This window comes from Ipomoea triloba, chromosome 7, assembly GCF_003576645.1.
Source record: "Ipomoea triloba cultivar NCNSP0323 chromosome 7, ASM357664v1".
NCBI lineage: Eukaryota > Viridiplantae > Streptophyta > Magnoliopsida > Solanales > Convolvulaceae > Ipomoea > Ipomoea triloba.
This window is the reverse complement of record NC_044922.1, coordinates 28,588,442-28,604,565: the sequence shown is the minus strand read 5'-3', so window position 1 is coordinate 28,604,565 and position 16,124 is coordinate 28,588,442. Positions and strand designations below refer to the sequence as shown.

The window sequence follows — 16,124 nt, the reverse complement described above, 5'->3', positions numbered from 1 at the left end:
TGGTATTATATAATAATTATATTTCTAGTTTGGAGTTTGGACCAACAAGTAGCTAGGCACTTTTAGTTATTGATAAGTCTTCTTCACCTTTGATTTGTCAAATGAAAGGAATATTAACTATGTGACCCATATTTGCCACAATCCAACATGTGACCTCAAATCATGTCTTGCTTGATGGAACTTTGCAGTTTTAATTTGTTATGTTCTTTGTACCACATTAATGCTCAATAAATTCGTTATGTTTAAAATAAAAAATAGACAATACATTTACTTGTACATTTTTAAAGTTAAAAAAAAAAAAAAAAACCAAAAGAATAAGGTACAACAATATCGTGGAAGTTGCTAGCTAGCTTATTGGCATTCTCAGTTTGAACCAACTATGAATAATCTAAGTTGATTTACTCCATTGTGGTGCTTTGTCGGTTAGGGTAAAGTAGACGGGTTTCATCTAAAGTTCATATTCGGATGACAGTTATAAGCTTTTCTGTAAATCAAAGTTAAATTAACAATAATGCAACACGCAGCTGAGTTACACATAAAAAAAGATATGATGCCTTAGTAATTAAGTTATCATATGCACACATATATACAATAATAATCACAAATCTATTTTCGATGTTTCGTTTAAAACTCTTAATTACTTAAACAAAAAATATAATTAAAAAGGAAAAAAAGAAAAAGGAATTAGTGTTTAGTCATGTATGTCTGTATTGAAGTGGACTTGATTGTTAGCTAGGTAGTCAACTTTCTGTGAAATGTCATGTTTGGAATATCCTTATTATGATGATATAGCTAGGGCATGATGATTTGGTTCTTGTACCACAACCAAACAAAGATTAAATGAAAGAGATTCAGATACATGCATGTGAGAGATAGTTTTTGATTTTTGGTTGTATACTTAATTAAATTATTTTTGTTGTGTCTTTAATAAGTTCAATTTAAATATTCACAATACGTTGTGCGGTTGTCCATAGTTAGATGACTGACTTAAATCGAGAAGACATTAAACATAAAATCGATGTTGTAATTATCAAATAATTTATTCGATCAACTCGACTAAGATTATTACATGGTCTATTAAATATATATCTTCACCTAACAATTTATGGTGCATCTGAAGACAAGATATAACATGTAAAGTGCCATCTAGGTAGGCATCTAGGATTTATTCTATGAATTGAAGCCATGGCACCAATAATGAATGATAGTTAATTGTGATCAGATCATGGAATAATATATATATATTCTTTGCCCATCTTTATAATAATTAAAGAAAATCTAATAATTTGTGACTGAGGTGACCGAAGATTTACTTGATTCATAGAAACTTTACGAGTACATATAATAAAAATCACCCTCACTAGCTCTTTGCCTCGAAAGGAGTCGTGTTTGAGTGAATGAAATATTATTTTATATTAGAAAGTCACAAATTTATTCTTTATCAACACTCCCTCGGTCGAACTGTCATGCAAGGTTTTGTTAATTTTAATTGAGTTATAAAAGAGCGTGTTGGCGATAATCTTGTGACTTTCAAGTACGAGAATTAGTTAGAGCACAAATATTTCTAGGATCAATAATGCTCTTTTATAAACAATTAAAATTAACACTACTAAACAATTAATAATATAATTAAAAAAAATAGTTGGCTATGATCTTGATTGAAATCAAACCATATCTAGAAAATGTTTAGATCACATGTAAACAAAAATAATAAACTCGGATATGGTTGGACTTGTATCAAATACGTACCAATTAAGTACATCTCAACTCAAAATTATATGATTTTAGTATATCTCAAACGCAAATCATCATTTAATATACTATTAATTAATTATTCATATGTCAAGTATCTTGTGCTCAGATAACACGTAGTGACCCTCCCAGAGACAGTATTAGCTCTATGTACCCGCGCACGCATCGGAATAAGTAATTTTTTAATTTTTATTTTCAGCGTGGAGCCCACAAAAAACTTGTGTTATTGTAATTTTTTTTTTATTTCCTCTCTTCTCTCCCCTCCGAGTCTTCAACTTAGTCTCTCTCTCCTCCCATTGTGTAAAAACTCTCCAAAAACTTCTAGAGGAGATGCTCTTAGATCCAATGCCACATCCTTTTTCGAATAGGTAATTGTATGAGATCCAACTTGTATAAAAACTGGTTAGTTGATGATGTTGGGAATTGGATTATTTAATGAAAGAGGATTGTTCTTGTGTCGGAGTTCCAGCAAACACAAATATTTTAGTCCCATACATTATCAAAGTTGAAATTCCTAATTCATTATCTTATTAATTGCTAATGCGATCCCTTCTGCCTTTGACTAATCATCTTGTATGTACATTTGAGAGTATTTTTTTTATAGTATAAAATTTCCAAAGAATTCCACACCAACATCTATTAACAGTTGGCCGGATGCATGTACTTATAGCACATCGAAAAAAAATAGTGACATTGCATATATGTTTTAGAATAAAATTTTATATTGTTGAACTCAACAGTTTGAAATAGATGATAAATAAACTACTGTTGCAATTGCCAATGACCTTGTGGTCTAGTAGCACGAAACGGCTCTCTCAAAGGAAAGTTATGGGTTCGAGCCTCAATGGAGCGGTATTGACTCTTTGTATTATAGCGTAATTGATGCAATATTATGGCCCTGAAAGACTTAACTAAGTAGGTGGAGTATAATTCTCTACAAAAAGTCACGAGTTCAATTATTGCCCAACACCTTCTCGATTGAGCCCGTCGATAGGGTTTTCCAAGTGATGTTTACATCTCCTATATAGTTAAAGTCACGAGTTCAATTATTGTTGATACACTCTCATTTGTACCTATTTTACTTGTGTTTTTATGTAGGTTTTATAGTTAATTGTGTGATAAAATGTTGTGTCCAATGCTTATTTCCATGTTTTCATATTTAAAATGGTATAATGCTTGGTTTAAATGTTTTTGATGTGTTTAGAAGTGCATTAGAACCATTTGTGAACAAAAGCCAATCCAAAGGAGCCAAAGAGTTGTAATTCCCGCTACCATGGCGACATCTTGGTAATCGGACCATATCTCTTCCTATGAATATCCAAATGAGATGATTCTTGAGCCATTGGAAAGAAGACTTCAAGGGCTACAACTCTTTTGAAGACATCAAAGTGTAGATTGAAAGGGAAAATGGTCAAAAGATCAAAGAGTTGTAATTTCTGCTAAATATGGCGACACCTCGGTAATTGGACCAGATCTCAGCCTAGAAATATCCAAATGAGGTGATTCTTAAACCATTGGAAAGAAGAATTCAAGGGCTACAACTCTTATGAAGACATCGAAGTGTAATTCGAAAGGGAAAAGGGTCAAAATCAGGATGCAAGTCGGAACTGCGTCACAGGAATTTTCGACGCGTCGAACTCAACTTTCGACGCGTCGAAAATCCCAAAAATGAGGCAGAATAGCCTCGTTTCGGCGCTGTAAAGATTCGACGCGTCGAATGTCGCAGATCTGCGATTCTAAACTTCTAAAAATTGTCATTTTTGTCCTCCATTCTCCACCCACTATAAAAGCATCATTTTCTCTTCAAACCCTAAGCTTGGCTGCGGATTTGGACAAAGGAGAGCAAGGAAAGGAAGCTCTCATCTTCTCAAAGAGCTCAAAAGGAAAAATCAATTGGAGAGGAGAGACCAAAGAGAAGAGCTTGGAGGCTTCATTCGGGAGAATTTCTTCATCTCTTTTCTATTTTAAAGCTTTATTGTATGTTTGTTGAATCTATTTTAGCCATGATAGGCTAAGCTTTCCTTTAGGATTTTTGGATTGATAAGTGTTTATGAACCTATGTGCCTAGTTCTTTAATTGCTTGAATGAAATATCTATTTGAGTTTATTACTTGTGTTGTAATTGTGGCTTAATTTCTTGATGCTTGTAGTTAAGGATCCTAATTACTTGTTTCATTGCTAAATTTGTCTATGAATTAGAGCACCCACAATTGCACTTGATTCTTGTACCTCGAGAGAGGACATGTTGATTAAGGGATTTATTGTGAATAGCTCACGAGAGTGAGTATTCCAATTGTGAATAGCCCACGAGAGTGGGTATTCCATTTATTGCTTGTTCTTGATTATATGTTGTGAATAACTCACGAGAGTGAGTATTCCAATTACCTTGTTTTGGGATTGAATTACGAGAGTAATCTTTCCCTTTTAGATTGCAATCATCCACACTTGTTTAAACCCGAATGATTATTTTACTTTAGATTGGCACTAGGTGATTAAACACTTTGACACCCAAAAATCCTGCTCTTAATCTCTTGTATATAAAAGTCCGTTTGCCTTGCTTCATTTATTTTGTTTTCATAATTTTAGATAAATACCCATTGCTAACGTAGGAATAGCTTCTCGGAAATTAATTAGTAACTAGTGCTTGATACCCCGCTTCCCTGTGGATCGATAACCCCGGAATACTCCGGGTATTTGCTTGTACCTAAAAAAGGCTACGACCAATTGTCCAACACCTTCTCCATTGAGCCCGTCGATAGGATTTTCCGAGTGAGGTTTACATCTCCTATGTAGTTTGTAGACTACATACATGGGCGAGTTTACCTAGTGCATACACTTGAGTACGTAGTGGCTGCGAATTTCCCTCTCCATAAAATGATATTATTCTTTTAGTTTTTTTTTTTGTTGCATTTTTATATAAGAGTGGTAGCCTTGTCTCATAATATATTTATATATATCCAACTAATATATATAATATAATACAATGGTTTTGATATATATACGAGCTGCTCCACCTAATAAAATCATCAATATGTGTTCAAATAATTAATTTGAAGATATCGGAATATTCCAAACATGTGAACGGTGATCGAGAGATCTAGTTTGATTATATTATGATTCATTCATTAATGACTTGATCGTACTAATTATTATGCCAAAAAAAGAAACAATCGCCTAGAAATAGGTGTCAGAGGGGAATAATTTTCATAATGTTACGAATTTGATTATTGTCATTCAGCACATCTTAGTTCAGTTCGTCGCAGATAATTTTTATAGTGTAATTTGCAGTGTTTATCTAATAGGCTAATACACAACCTTACGGTCTTGCATAATGGTTGTGGGTTGGACCTCATGCTAAGATAAAAGTTTAGAATATTCAAATTCAAAATATTTTTTTTCCTAATCACAATGCACACACTCAAGTAGTGACGGTTGGTTTCCCTCGTCACCCAAAAAAATCAACAAAGCTTTTTTTTTATTTATTTTTATTTTTTATTTTTTTTAATGATAAAATGTCAATAAATAAATTTGAAATGAATATCAAATAATTTATTAAACTTTATTAGTTTGTATTATTAAGTTATCGTACTAAAAATATATGCAATTATTAGACCAACAAATAATAAAGAATTATGCAAATTTCATTTTATACAAGTCACCATTTGTTTTTAGATAAAAAATTGTTTAGTTGGCTGCTTAATTATTGGATATAAATATATAGGTTGCACTTTAAATTGGCCTTGATAAAACAATTAAAAAAGAAATGAGAATTGAAGGCAACTCCTCCATTGCGTTACGACAACAATGGAACAACAACCACCATGGCTAATATTGCTTAACATGTAAAAAAAAAAAAAAAAATTGAAGAATTTTTTGTTTGTTTGATGGTCTAATTACGTATGCTTTTAATTAGGTAGTCTAATTACACAAATTAAGATCGATTAGTGATTTATTTAACACTTATTTTAATAAATTGATATGACACCATATGATATGATACTACAGAGTATAATTTAAAAATTGAAAGTGGAAGTTTATTATAATGTTTTAAGAATTACAGAGTATTAAATAGAAAATGAAAAGAATTATATTTTTGAATTATAATATCAATATATCATGCTATGTAAAATCGTAAAAACTTTACTAAAATTTTTTAAAATTAATCAATGTAAGAGTGGTGGGATTGAAACAATTAGAATATAAGTGGTAAAGTTAGTATAATATAATTGAACTATTTTAATGGCATTACTCCCATCATTATTTTATCATTTCAATTACTTTTTTATTTTATTTATATTGGAGTGCAATTTATGCCAACAGCCCAACAATAGTCAATTATAATTATAGAGTTTCAAAAATATATTAAGAATTAATTTTGATACCAATCTCTATATCCTTATTTCACTTTTTTATCATGATAAGTATGTAAGTACACGTTTAGAGAAAGAAAGGAGTTGTTATAATGGTTACGTTATTGTTTACTTTCCAAATTAATTGGTGGAAAATTCTTACATACTTTTTCAGTCCAATAGTACCCCCACCCCCCACAAATTGATTGAAAAGGTATATGTTATAGTAACATATATTGATGCATCCTTTTTATTAGTATAAATTAATCAACAAAAATAAAGAACATGATACTCACTTGATTCATATTATTTTTAAAGACAAAAATATCAATTCGTAGGTGCTATTAAAATGTGTGTTTTTAGCATGGTTGTAAAAATCGCGCCTAGGCGCTAGGCGGTGCCCGGCCGCGTCGAGGAGGGCCGAAATCGGCCTCCTCTGTGGCCGGGCGCCTAGGCGGCCGATTAGGCGGCGCCTAGGCCGCCTAGGTCTCCGGCCGACTAGGCGGCGCCTAGCCCGCCTGGCCGGGCGCCTGGGCCGCCTAGGCGGTCGACAGGCTGGCGTTTTTTTAGTTTTTTATTTTTTTTTAAATATTTTATTGCAAATCTTAAACATTTAAGCTATTAATGTTATAATGTATTAACTAATACTCTAATGGTCTAATAAGTAATAACTAATAATTAATGGCAACAACTTGTGTGAGACCGTCTCACCATGCAACGGGTCGGTTTGGGTCGGATCAAGATGCAAATGTAACACTTATATGCATAAATGTCATACTTATATTCTCAAATGTAATACTAATCAGAAATAAAAATTTTGTTACTTATAAGGGTAAATGTAATACTTTTAAGAGAAAAAGCAATACTTTTACATTTCGATTTAAAAGTATTACATTTTTTCACAAAAATATAATATTTGCCCTTATAAGTAAGGGGCACTTGTCAACATTACTTATTATGAAAAATGTATTACTTTTTCTATAATAAGTAACAAAAATTGTATTCTTGATTAGTGTTATATTTAAGCATATAAGTATGACATTTGCACATATAAGTATGACATTTGCATGGTGCTTTGACCCGACCCGACCTGTCTCACGAATAAGGATCCGTGAGACGGTCTCACACAAGTGTGACCCATAATTAATAGCTTAATAAAATAAAAAGTATTACGTAATAACTAAATTAAACTAATAAGTAATGCACTAATAAATAATAAATAATAACTAATAACTTAATGAGTGTTAACTATTTAACTATTAAAGTGTAAAGACTTACAATATTAAACACCTTACAATTATTAACACTTAAAATATTTTTTTAATTTTTTTAAAAAAAATTAAAAAAAAAAAAAAAAACCTAGGCGCCCCCCATGCGCCTAGCGATTTTTTCAACCTTGGTTTTTAGTAAATTTCGTCATAACCAGCAAATGAAAAAAATAAATTAGGTAAACTCTCTAGTTGACAAAGGACTATCATAATGAAGTAAATCAGTTTATGTTGTTCATAAATAATTGGCTCAAATTTAAAAATACATTCTTGATGAATCTCAGCTCAGTAAGCATCCCGTGGCCGTCAAACACTCTAACCACAGAGTTTTTTAGCTATCTAGTTGACATATCTTACATACTTAAAACATAAGTAGGTGGACATTAAACATTTAACCATATCCTTCTATGATAAGCTATAATGCCACGTCTCAAATCGAGTAGGTGCTGAACTCGGCCAACGCCTAATAATTTCTAATAAGAGTCTGAGGAACCTTATGATTATTAAATCAATTGAGTGACTAATTCAAATGGGTGATTTTTGTACCTTAAAAAAGAGATTGTTTATGTAATTTGATGGAAAAATAACTAATTAATTACAATCTAAAAATGTAATTAATTACAATCTAAAAATGTAGGCTGATCAGTTGAACCTTAATTCAGCTTAAGCTAATCCCATGTTTAGGTGTTAGACTTAGCCTTTGGGCCTATTCATCGCGCATAAAACCCGTCCCTATATAAACAATCAACAACCGCAACACCAAATCATATGGATTCCTCTCTCTCCCTCTCTCTCTGCTTCAATCCTCTTTGAATTTTTCTGATTGAATCAAAACTTGCACGGAAAGGGGTATTGAGCTTCTGCCGAAGCTTATTTCCTCTGTTTCTGAGTAAACAGTGAACGTGAAAATGCAGGAAACAAACTCCCTTCAAGACCTCCATAACGGCGGCGGCGGCGGCGGCGGCGTCAATGGCGGCCACCAGCAGCAGCAGCACATGTCGATATCTAACTTTGATCTACCGCCGACTCACGATGACTTCCTTGAACAGATTCTCTCGGCGGCGTCTCCCTGGCCTGACCTCTCCAAATCTCAGCCCCCCTGGGAAGCACAGCACCACTCCCTCCCCATGCCGCCTCTGTCTAACCTCAACGCCGCCGCTGATGACCAGGCGTACCATTTTGACGACCAGTCCTCCGCCCTCTTGGCCTCCAAACTCCAGCAGTACCACATCAACGGTAGTGACGGAGGCGCCGCCGCCGCTGCTGCGAAGGCGCTTATGCTTCAGCAGCAGTTGTTGCTCTCCAGAGCACTTACCGGCACCGGTCTTAGGTCTCCCACCGGAGCTTCTGCCGGTAACGGTCTCCTCGGAGTTCCGTTGAGTTTAACCGGCGGAGATCAAAACGAAGTAAGATGCTTATTATTGCTCAAAAAGTAATTAAATCACCGTTACAGTTCAAATTCTCTATTTCTACAATTCATTATGATTAATTGCAGGCAAATGACAACAAATTCGAAGCTCTATTCAACGGATTCACTGGATCTCTCGGTCAAACCTCTTCTCAGACTCATCATTTCCACCATCCTCAGGTCAACAATCCACAATCAAATCCTTACACTCACGATATATCGCATTATTATACTTTAATAATATAATATTATCCCTAATTACGGGTGCTTTGTGAATTCCAGGGAGGAGAGATGCAAGCTCAGAGTTTCGGAGCTCCATCAGCGCCGCCGCCGATGAACCAAGGACTAGCCTCGACGGGCAGCGCATCGACTGGGGGAGGAGCGGCTCCAGCTCAGCCGAAACAGCAACGAGTCAGGGCTCGTAGAGGACAAGCCACCGATCCGCACAGCATCGCTGAAAGAGTACGTACTGATCTCTTCACAGTAACCAGAAAAAAAAATCTATTAGTATTATTCTTCATTTTTTTTGTATTTTAACAGTTCGTTTCTGATTCCGAGTTTTACGGTTTCTGTTTTGTTTCGTTCTGCGCAAAACCAAATGTGGGATGTCAGTTACGGAGAGAGAGAATTGCAGAGAGAATGAAGGCCCTACAGGAGCTGGTTCCCAATGCTAATAAGGTAACTCCAACGCTCAACCATATTTAATTTCAACTGTAGTAATTACTTAATTACTTAAATTGCTATATTTTCAGTTTAGTCTAATCATGAGTTAATTATCATTAGTTCAATTTTAATTTCCCATTTAACACTCACCATTAATGGTGGTTATTATCTTCGTAACTTCTCTCTATTGTGGCACAATTGTCATTTTAATAGTTCGTTTCATGTGCTAATCTTTATAAATGGATCCAGTTTCTCCGGTCAATACTTTGGTGCAACTATAGTAGTTCAGATGAAAAATTTATCATTTTATTTGATTAAAGTAACATCTTTTTGAATATACCAATATATTTTAAAATTCAATTGACGAGACTTGCCAATAATTTTATGTGATTTTGTATAGAAATTTGTATTGATTTTCTCGTATATTAGAGAAATTGAAGCGAGAAGGCAGATATGGGGATCATTCGAATAATAATATGTGTAATGTAACAATGAATACAATCAAAATTTTTATTTAAAAAACCTTGGAATTACTGCATATTATTTAAGAAATCCAGTAGCAAATTAAACCAAAATTTTTGCAGACAATAATGTGTGTTATTTACTATTCCTTAGAAAATATTATCACACTGTAGTTGGGGATAAATGAGAAATGTTTATTTAATGGGGAGACTAACGTGGTTCTGTTTGGTGGAATGACAGACAGACAAGGCTTCAATGCTGGATGAGATCATCGACTATGTCAAATTCCTCCAGCTGCAAGTCAAAGTATGCTCTCTCTCTCTCTCTCTTTCTTTTATAATAAAATGTCATGATTATAGGATTTGAATATTAGAAAAGGAGGTTTCTATGAGACAGATTGCAATTGAAAAAAAAAATATTTACTTATTTATAACCCAGTGATATGGTTCTGGTTGGGCCTCTGAAATTCCTTTGGCTTTTAGGTTCTGAGTATGAGCAGATTGGGCGGTGCTGCAGCTGTTGCCCCCCTTGTTGCTGATATGTCATCTGAGGTACCACTCATCCTTATAATTATATAATGTAATATAGATTATTATAATTGTGTCGAAATTGTTATAATGCATTAATTCATCTTATCAAAGAAAGTAATGAAAATTTGCAATAAAAAGGGAGATAATCACAAGTTTATTAAAGTTGGCCATTAGCATGAGAAGTATAGGCACAATTCCAGCTATCAAGGATCAAATTTTTTACTTAGTGTCAAAACTGAATAGAATTAATTAATAATGTTGTACTTATCACGAATAATATTTAGAATATTTTTTTTTTGGTTTCACTTATTTACCTGAAAGGAATGCTTACGGTTAGCACGCATTTGCTTTACTGGTAAATTAAGTCAGATATTGGTTAGGTATAGTGAGATTTTTTTTAATTTATTTTTTTTCTTAATTTTGTCGGGTCAAGATAAACCTACAAACTAGAGCATACCGTATTAAGCTTTCTATTTACAGGTAAAACAATAGGACAAAGAAATGAAAATGTAATAAAACGAATTTGTTGAACAAACAAAACCTACCCTACCCCATATGTGTCGGTCTCAGGCCAAATCTCCATCGCTACAAAGCGACAAAACCATAAAGTTTCACGCGTGCCCGCTTTGTTCCCTCTCTCTGCCCTTTTTTCCTATCGCAAAATCATTTTCCTTCTCTATTCTACAATCTACACATACACACGACGTGGCTATAATCAAAATTCGAAAGCTAGATTTTAATGGCCAAATATGACCGGATACAATTTTTACAAAAGGTTTTTCTTCAAGTTAAAATAATGTTCTTTTTTAATATTATATCATCTTGTTACCATTTTGTAATTAATTGCTTTTTAAAATATTGGGTAAATAAAATATGCAGGTCTACTTAATAAATTAATTTAAGCGAGCGTTTGAAACTCTGACTTGCATACATATAAATATATAATTATACATCTGGAATGAATCGTCATTCGTCAGCATATAATAATAATTAGAGTATTATATTAATTTGTGAACATTATTGCCGTCCCTAGCTAGTTGTCATTATTGGATTAGTATCTTCAATTCCCTGCCTTTTTTTATTCGCAGATTAATTAAACTTTTTTTTTTTGGTCTGCTTTTGATATGATAGGGAGGTGATTGCATACAAGGAAATGGAGGAAGGAGCAGTAACGGAGCGCCGGCGCAGGCGGCGTCATCAAGCAACAATGACAGCATGACAATGACGGAGCAGCAGGTGGCGAAGCTAATGGAGGAGGATATGGGCACAGCCATGCAATACTTGCAAGGGAAAGGCCTCTGCCTCATGCCCATTTCTTTGGCTACTGCCATCTCCACCTCCACTACTAGGAACACCATTGCCAACACCTTACTACGCGGCGGAGCCACCAACGCCGCAGACGGCGGCGGCGGCCCCTCCTCTCCTAGCATGTCGGTTTTGACTGTCCAGTCAACTGCCACAATGGGTAACGCCACTCCCGATCCCTCCGTTAAAGACGCCACTTCCGTTTCTAAGCCGTGATCTTCATAACGCCCGGCGTTGACTCTTTACACGGAATCCCTTTTTATGCATGCTGATTATGAAAAGATCAGAGGAATTTGGATCTCATCTCTCGGCTTTAGACCAGAATTTAGGGCCTTAACGTAACAGCGGTCAAGCAAGTCTACCAAAATAAGGGCCTTTTTTATTCACTAGCTGTAAATGAATTATGGAAGGACGCCCCTATTTAAGTAGACTTGTCTTCACTACTTAAGCTTAATCAAGCTGCCTTATTAAGCTAACTATATAAAAATGCCAAACAAACTCCTGTCGTTTTCTATTTCCATATTATTTTAATAATCATCCAATGTCAATTATCTTCATTTTTTTCCAGCTAATTTCTTTTTCTTTTGAGTTGGACCAATTTATGTTACGTTATACAGATTTCTATAAAGCAAAGAAGAGTAGGTCACCTATTCAACCAAGCATTTAATATCATTTTCTAGTACATTTAATAAGGTGTCTCATATATATAATTCCACCCAGCATAAGATATACTGTTGTAAGGAATCAATAAAGCTATTAATAAAATAATGATGAAGTGAAAATTAATAATTTATTACAATTTGTTAAGGAAAGTGCTATTCATACTAAATAAATATAATGTTAAATAATATAGTTCAATTCATAGAAAGAAAATTTATAATGTGAGAAATTAAAAGTATCAACTATTATAAATGCTAAAGTCTTTTATATTTATTAAATACTTATTATTAAAAAAAAAAAAAGCTATTTGTGTTAATTGAATTTGACACAAAAAGGGGATTCAGGGAGTAGCTAGTATTGTTTATAGGCAGCCCTTTTGACTTTGATAAAGGCAGGCAGCTACAAAGAGTAAACGACCCACTTTTTGCTTTACCCTGCCGATAAAACATGGAGTTGTTATATCAAGCTAAAGCCGAAAGGAGCCTGAATTTTATTTATTTATTCAACATCATTTAAAAAAAAAGGATAAATTTACAGTTATTATTTGAAAATATATGTGTGCAATATAAATTTTACTATGATATAATAGTCTGTAAACTACACAAGAAAAATTTACAAGTTCGATCAAGTATTGACAAGAATCAAACATATAACTTTCTTGTATTACCATATAAGAATTTTGCTCTATCTACTTGAATTGACCAACTCTTTTCAGAATATTATTATTGTTGTTGTTATTTTGGAGTTGGTTACATTGCTTAGTTGGTTGGTTAAGTTGATTTTCTTTAATAATTCATACTATAAAATACTAAAAATACAATACAGACTCTTCGGCTTTCTAACAATCCCATCAAGTCAACATAATTTTTTATATTTAATTTGTCAAGAATTAATTAATTCCAAGACTATTCCACATCAAAATGACCTTTTTGACTTTTAAGTATACTTTTAGTAAAGACGAAATGATAATGTATACAAATATATTTATTTTAAAAATTAGATAGCATTTTTACACATGTTAAAAATTTTGGGCAATTTTTTAGACAAAAAATATTTATCAGGAACAAATTAACGTTATTGAATAATTCTTATAATAAGTTTGTTTAATTTAAGGCTTTCAGGCTAAATTAGAATTTCCATATACTCATCTAAATAATAAAAAATTAGAAATCAAATTTCTCAATAGAAAAATAAAAATAAATCCCCCCTCTTCTAACACATTGTTACACTGCCAATTGGTATGCAATATAATAGCTATGGTCATTCATAAAATGATATTCTATACTTGTAGTGCTATGGTCAAATGAACTTAGTTTTAAAGTGAATGATGGTGATGATGATAAGTTAATCACATTTTTTTATCTTTTAATTCTCTCCACTAACTATTCTTGGCATTTTCTAGCTTTCACACTTAGCTTCAAAGCACATAATAATTAAGTTTGAATCCCAACCTACGAGTGTTTCACCAATTTTACCATAAAGATTGAAAAAAGAAGTAAATAGTAAGATATGTCTCAACTGATTTATAATTCTCAAATACTTATAGCTAGGTTAGTGCTCACTACCATATCAAATCCATACCTCTCATTTTTTGTCCTTAATAAAATTTAGATCTTGCATTTTACAATGGCTACCACCCGCAAAACTTATAAACTTATTTTTAAAACTCTTAATAATTGACATGATAGGATGTAAGGTTTGTTATATAAATTAGGTAGTTGGTGAGCTTTGTTATTATTTTTTATTTTACTTAAAAAAAATACAACTAGAAAATGTATATGATGCTTTGGAAAATTATGTTTTTGACTCGATCTTTTGATTGATATAAGTGAATATGATTTTTTTTTTTGTTGAAACACAAGCAACTATGATTTTAAAATCATGAAAATACAACATCATAATAGTAATCTATCTTCAGTTAATAATAATAATTTTATTATTATTTTGCAAAGTTTAGGAATATATATAAAGATAATGTCGTAATCCACGAGACTACCCACGACAAACTCAATGCGTTTAAGGAACTATTACATGCTTTATACTCACTGGACGGACGGAAAGCACCAAAATGCACAAACTTTGTATTATTTAAAATTAATATCAATTATTAATTAAAGAACATATACTGCATTGTAAAGAAATATGAGTATTTACAAAAATATTAATTATTAATTATTTTATAGGTTAGAAAAACATTTCTTTTTTGTTTGAGGTGGTCAGCTATAAACAATTTAAGCCAATCACAATACAAGTTTCACAGAGGACACTTTCGAATAACGACAATATGTTTTTTGGTAAATCAAAAAAGGTCAAATAAACTATCCAACAACTCCAACAAAATGAGCATCCCAAAATGAGGTTACCCCTATGTTTATACATGCAAATACTTTCATAAATAATCCAACATCTTTAGTACGTGAAATGTAATTAATAAGTTATCCATTTAACTCAACTCAAGGCGACCAGATAGTTAACACATTAGAATAACATAGAAGACTAATGATAGTTCGCAAAATTAGATGAAATTCATGCTAAGTGATATGATTAGACGACTATATTAAAACAAAAATTTACATCGTCAATTAAATACCTATGTAGTGGTCCAAAGTTACATAAAAACTCCCCACGTTACTCTCACCATCATTCTACAATCTAAGCCACAAATCTTAGCTTATTCGTCCCTTAGTCGTTGGACTCTATTTAAATGACATAATCTGTACATCATCAATATTTTCCCCATCTATAGGCTATTCAAGGAACCATTCCACGCTTTATATGCTACCATCTTAGTGGTCCGACGGAAAGCACTAAAAATTATTGATGATTTATGTTTGTAAAATGTTGATTATGGGGGCATACTAGGATTAAAGCTAGTGGCCCAATTTGCAGCCCAAAAACGAGGGTACTTATCTTATATGATTTGTCACAAAGTCACACTGCCATATATTCTGCCAATCTATACCACAAATCTTAGAAGACTGTATTTCATCTTGACTTTTATAATGTGATATGAAGTTGTAGGAATTTTGATGTGATTGATTTAGACCAAGTCTGCACACAGTGATTATGGCCTATAGGTGAACATAAAGAGATATATCTTAATGCAAAAATTACTCGGACTCCCAAAATTCTACTTCCTACTTTTACTCACTCATACAAAAATTTAATATTGACACTTTCTTTGGGATCCACACGATGAAGATAACATATCATATCTTGACACGTCAGGGAGTAAAAGTGAGGGAGTACAAAATGGGAGTCCAGATAGTAGAACTCTGAAATTTTAAGAGAAGAAATAAAAGATAGGTGAATATACGATTTTTAAAGACTTGTTAAAAGTTTGAATTAAATACCTCTAAAGTTTTAAAGTTCAAAAAATTTTATAAAAGTCAAGATGTGCCTAATGTCAATTGGGCTAGGAAGGGGAAACTCGAGCATTAATTAGGCATGGAATAATTGGAGCCCAATGACATTTGTTTTGGGGCCTAAATTGGAGAAAAGGAGAAAGTTTGGGGTCAAAGTGTGGTAAGATGTAAAATATAGGAGGCCAGAACACAAAGCTTAGGAAATGTGCTAAGGGCTTGCTTAGCAACACGGTATAATCGAAGCATAATCCAGGAAAGCAAATGATGGGGAGGAGCGATCTGCATGGGTCGTGGGGGGAATCGACCGGTGAACTCAGTCCATCGAGGAGTGGCGGGGGGGGGGGGGGGGGGGGGGGGGGGGGG

At 33.3% G+C, this 16,124-nt stretch overlaps 1 protein-coding gene across 1 annotated transcript; it reads left to right on the top strand.

The window, feature by feature from the left end:
* Window positions 1-8,127: 8,127 nt before the first annotated feature.
* LOC116025621 (transcription factor bHLH82-like) lies at window positions 8,128-12,303 on the top strand. The gene is made up of 7 exons (XM_031266922.1): window positions 8,128-8,774; window positions 8,864-8,956; window positions 9,059-9,238; window positions 9,389-9,454; window positions 10,142-10,207; window positions 10,384-10,452; window positions 11,563-12,303. Exons 1-7 carry the CDS (start codon window positions 8,277-8,279, stop codon window positions 11,950-11,952), a joined length of 1,362 nt encoding a protein of 453 aa, XP_031122782.1. The 5' UTR covers window positions 8,128-8,276; the 3' UTR covers window positions 11,953-12,303.
* The last annotated feature ends 3,821 nt before the right edge of the window (window positions 12,304-16,124 follow it).